Source organism: Thamnophis sirtalis, unplaced genomic scaffold, assembly GCF_051295495.1.
Source record: "Thamnophis sirtalis isolate CommonGarterSnake01/CBP01778 unplaced genomic scaffold, rThaSir2_p1.2 scaffold_4, whole genome shotgun sequence".
Classification (NCBI taxonomy): Eukaryota; Metazoa; Chordata; class Lepidosauria; order Squamata; family Natricidae; genus Thamnophis; species Thamnophis sirtalis.
The window spans coordinates 110,494,436-110,499,377 of record NW_028261384.1 but is presented as its reverse complement, the minus strand read 5'-3'; the positions used below and the strand labels follow the sequence as shown (position 1 = coordinate 110,499,377).

Below are 4,942 nucleotides of genomic sequence, written 5' to 3'. Positions count from 1 at the left end.
GGGCCCCTTCCCGCATGGACTCGTAGCTAAAACAGTAATATTTTCAGCATTTTTTCCACCTACCCAGCCAGAGCAAAGAAGGCTGATGACCATTCACAACTTGCACATGCGCAGAAAGCGGTGGAAAGCAAACCCTTTCTAAACCTTGCAGTGATTACCTAGTTATTCTATAATATGTGTACAGTAGTTAGTCTACTGTAGATTCTTGTAAATAAGAGAATAGCAATAAACAAAACACTCTGATCAACTTTTAGTGTCATTCTGTTTCCTTGTGCCTGACAGTCTTATGATTGTAATGATGTTTTTCATTATGGTTGTATGTCATGATGACTGTAAATCAGTCATGTAACCAACTCAAATTCACAACCTTTTTTTGGCAGCAATTGCTAATTAAATATTAAACCAACCATTACTGCTAAGTTGTGGTTTTTCAGTTAAACTATTGTAAAACTCACTCATATAATTAAGGGATGCCTCAAACAACTGTAAATGAGATAATGTCATGTTATCAAGCATCCAAAGTAAAGTCACATGGCCGTGGGGAGGTGGGGGGTGGCAATTGTTAAAATTTTAGAACTCTTTTTTTCTATGTAGGCTGATACTTATAATGACTGGTTGTAAGTAAAGGACTACCTGCACTCAAGTTCTTGAGTATAATTTTGTTTTTTATGAGATGGCTTACAGAACATTCATGGGCATTGGTGTCTACTGTGGGTTGCATATCTAGACTTGGCTGCAACTACAGTCTGCAAGGTAACCCAAAGTTCCCAATGACTCATTGCAATGCTTTCTATAATGTTTTTCATTTCCATCTCTTATTCTGTAACCTTTTGGTTGCAAATGTAACAAAAAGTTTCATGCGATATTCCTGTACAATAGCAGCTTTTTTTGGTATGCGATGGCAATAGCAATTATTGCTGAAAAGCTATAAATCATATCAAAATATAAAATGGTGTACATTAAAATCTTATTAATGTGTATATTACAGTACACATTAATAAGAATGTAATATAAAACTAAATAAATAAAAATATAAACACATAATCTAAGACACTTTGAACTAATCTAAATTGTCATGAGAAATGTTACTTTTGTTTGGTGCAACTTCATATTGGGCTATCTGGATACATTGCCATTCCTCAGAATGGAAAAAAAAATAGGCTTACAAAAAAAACAAAAACCCACTAGCTATTTTCTAGGAAAGGTTTCACATTTTTAACAGTTTCAACAGGGCAAACCTGATGTCCTTGTTTCTCATGCTATAGATGAGAGGATTCAATAAAGGGGGAATAAAACAATACAGTACAGTTGTTGCTAAATCCTGTACACTGGAGGGTGGCTTCATATATGCAATCAATGCAGATAGAAGAAATATTGAAACAACAAACAGATGGGGTAAACAAGTGGAGAAGGCTTTTTTCCTTCCTTCCTTTGAGGGAATTTTCAGAACAGCATTGAAAACAGAAGCATAACTAATAAGAATGTAGACAAAACAACCTATGCCCAAGATACAACTTGCAACAATTAATTTGATTTCATTTTGATTTAAATCCATGCAGGAGAGTTTAAGTAACTGTGGGATTTCACAGAAAATCTGATTGACGGTATTGGAACAAAAAGGAGTTGCAAAGGTAAAACAAGTATTCAACAATGCATTAAGAAAGCTGCTGACCCACACAGCAAGAATCATGTAAATGCTGGTTTGTTTGTTCATTATTGTTTCATAGTGTAATGGATTGCAAATCGCAACATAGCGATCATAAGCCATGACTGTGAGGATCCAAAAATCAGAACCCATAAAAAAAGCAAGAAAGAAAACTTGACAAACACATCCAAAATAAGAAATCTGTCTTGTGTTCATGAGTATATTGGCTATGGATTTAGGGACAATGACAGAAATGGCACCAAGGTCTTGTATGGCCAAGTTCATCAGGAAGAAGTACATGGGATTGTGTAGATGATAGTCACAAATTATTGCAGAAATGATGAGGAGATTCCCTGTCAGAATTGCCAAGTACAACACGGTGAAAATAAAGAAGTAAAACATCTGCAATTCTTCTTTCTCTGTGAAGTCAAAAAGCATAAATTCAGATATAAAGGATTGATTATCCATGGTTTACAACATGGCACATGGTATTTCTAGAAAAAAGAATAGAAGGACAGTTATTGTATTTGAATATCATCCTAAAATTTTAATTATCTGATTTATACTTTTATTTAATCTGTATAGATTTGCTAATTTTTATTCCTTTAAATATTCAGGAAAAGATAAGGGGAAATAATGGTGAAGTGCCAGATGATAGTTTTTGGTGTTGTTTTTGGCAAATTTCAACAATGATTTTTTTCAGAATTTTTCCCATCTTGTTATCTGATATATTTCCACCCATTTGCTTTGTAGCTATGAGTCTTCATTCTCTATTATTTAAAAAAAAGATTTTTTTCCCTCCAAAACAATGGATATAGTGTACTTCATTGTATATCTATAAATTATAACATTAGTAAAATCCCTTTCTGAGGTTTAAATTAAGATAATACTCTACTTATGTGTGGCTTTTTAAATACGTATTTTGTAAAAAAAAAATGCTATGAAGTTTGGTTAAGATAAGGGGAATCACAATGTCTCAGAAATAGATAGTAATGTTTTTAAATTATCCATACCAAGCAAATGCATTTTGGGAAGAACTAGAAAGATTGGGATTCATTTCTTTGTTGTCCCCCAAAAACAATGCAGCATTTTAAAAAAGCTACCTTGTGTTATTTTCACACAAGTTTAATTTTGGAGTTGTTATTAAACTTCAGGAGTCAATATAAAGTCTCAAATAGCAACTCACATCCCAATTAAAATTAGCAACAAGTTATTTTTTCATGCTGAAACCATTTTCATACTATGTCACATCTCATCATAATAAATAAACTTGATTAAATAAATATAAACAGACAAATACTCAAAATGAATAAATGGTAAGATTTTTGGTTATACCAGGTTGTTTTCACAAGATCTCCACCAGAAGCCTACAAAGGATCATTGCAACAATAAATAAGCTTGAGTTTAAAAAACAGTGTAGAAGTACAGATCCTCATATAGTAGTAAGAACTGGGGCAGATTAATTCATGCAAAATTCTTTAAAAGTACATGAAAATTTATTTAATATTTTTTTAAATGAAAAGCTTAATTAAATATGCAATTTCCTATTTTGAAATGGATTTGATTCAGGTTCATTTTCAATGATCAGTTCATTAAATTCTATTAATGTTTAGTTAATTAGTTATAATGTCAACTATTCACTCAGTAGAGCAAATATTTACTTATTTATTTTATTTGAGGACCAATAAAATATACATTTAAAAGAGCTAAACCCATAGCTAAACCCATAAATCCCAAGCTAAACCCATATTTGCAGTTTACCAGAATAATGAATTTATAAACAACCTCCAAGAATGGAAAATTCAGTTGTTGGACTGTACCTCCGTGCCAAAATTAACTTCACATTTGAATAAACAAAATTCAAACAAGCAGTTATATTTACTTGAAGATTCCTGAATTATATTTTCAGAAATGGACTTGTACAACAGCCAAAATCAGGGGTCTCCCAACATAAAGTGCTAACATATAAACCTACTTATATGTTTATAAATAAGGGAATAATTTTCAGTGTAAACAGAAATTATGATAACATTAATCTTGGTTCACAATGGATATTATATTTATAACCTTGATTAATTAACAGAACTGACAGACATGTTAGTTCTAATGCTAAATAAAGATTTAAACTTAAAAAAAAACCTTTTAGATATTTCCCCATATTTATAAATATTAAACATATACACAAAGGGAGAGAATTATAACACAGATAAATACATTCTTAAGTATATATTTAGAATTCTAATGTTTATTTTTCTTTTTTGAGGAAGCCAGTAATAGTTCTACCGTTTATTCAATAAATTTACAGAAAGCTTACATATTTCTGTTCCAAGCAGGATTTTATTTATGCATGATACCTTTCAATTCCCAGCATTAACTACTCATCCCATCTTAAAGAATGTTGCTAAAATGTCTCAGACAAGAAAAGTTACAAAAGAAATGAATTTATTAATATCTCCCGTCTCTTGGGTAATTTCTACTCATCCAACAGAGGTTTAGTTTGTTTAAATCAACAATTTGTACCAAGGTTTAAAATAAGATCCTGTAAGGAAATATAATTGTCTAAGAAAATATTCCTGCTTTTCAAATGAAAATTTCTTTTTTAATTTCTGTGTGTGGTTTCATGATAACATTAAGGAGTTAAGAAAACAATCACAGTATGCTAGTTCTCTGCTTTGAAAATGTCCTGGAAAATGTCCAGATTTTAATGAATAGTTCTACCTTTTAATAATATAACAAGAACAAAACAGATAAATGCTATTTTAAACTGTTTTTTAAACTATAGACATTATAAAGGACACAAATCTAATGGATTTTAAACAAAGCAAAATTTAACTCTAAAATAAAAAGTAGAAAAATGTATTTCAAATGTTCAAAATTTTATTTTTATGGTTGGTCACAGAGTCAGCCATATATTTATACTACATTTGGCATTTATATAATTTATAATTATAACATTAGTAAAATCCCTTTCTTAGGTTTAAATTAAGATAATACTCTACTTATGAAAAAATGTACTTCAAATGTTCAAAATTTTATTTTTATGGTTGGTCACAGAGTCAGCCATATATTTATACTACATTTGGCATTTATATTGAATACTTCTCAAAACCTAGATAGGATAGTTATTTGATGATGTTAAAGATATTGTCACAGGATGTAAGCCATTCCAATTAAAGCAATCTTTGTCAATAGACTGATGGTGAGCTTGTCAATGCTGATTATGTTCAAGTGATGCTCCATTTAATTTGGGATTGCACCCAAGCACTTATTATTATTGGCACTTTGTTTTGTTTTTTC

At 30.6% G+C, this 4,942-nt stretch overlaps 1 protein-coding gene across 1 annotated transcript; it reads right to left on the bottom strand.

Annotated features, from left to right (window-relative positions):
* Window positions 1-1,207: 1,207 nt before the first annotated feature.
* Window positions 1,208-2,125, bottom strand: LOC148046170 (olfactory receptor 14C36-like). The gene has a single exon (XM_087711915.1). The coding sequence runs from the start codon at window positions 2,111-2,113 to the stop codon at window positions 1,208-1,210; it is 906 nt and encodes a 301-aa protein (XP_087568041.1). The 5' UTR covers window positions 2,114-2,125.
* Window positions 2,126-4,942: the final 2,817 nt, after the last annotated feature.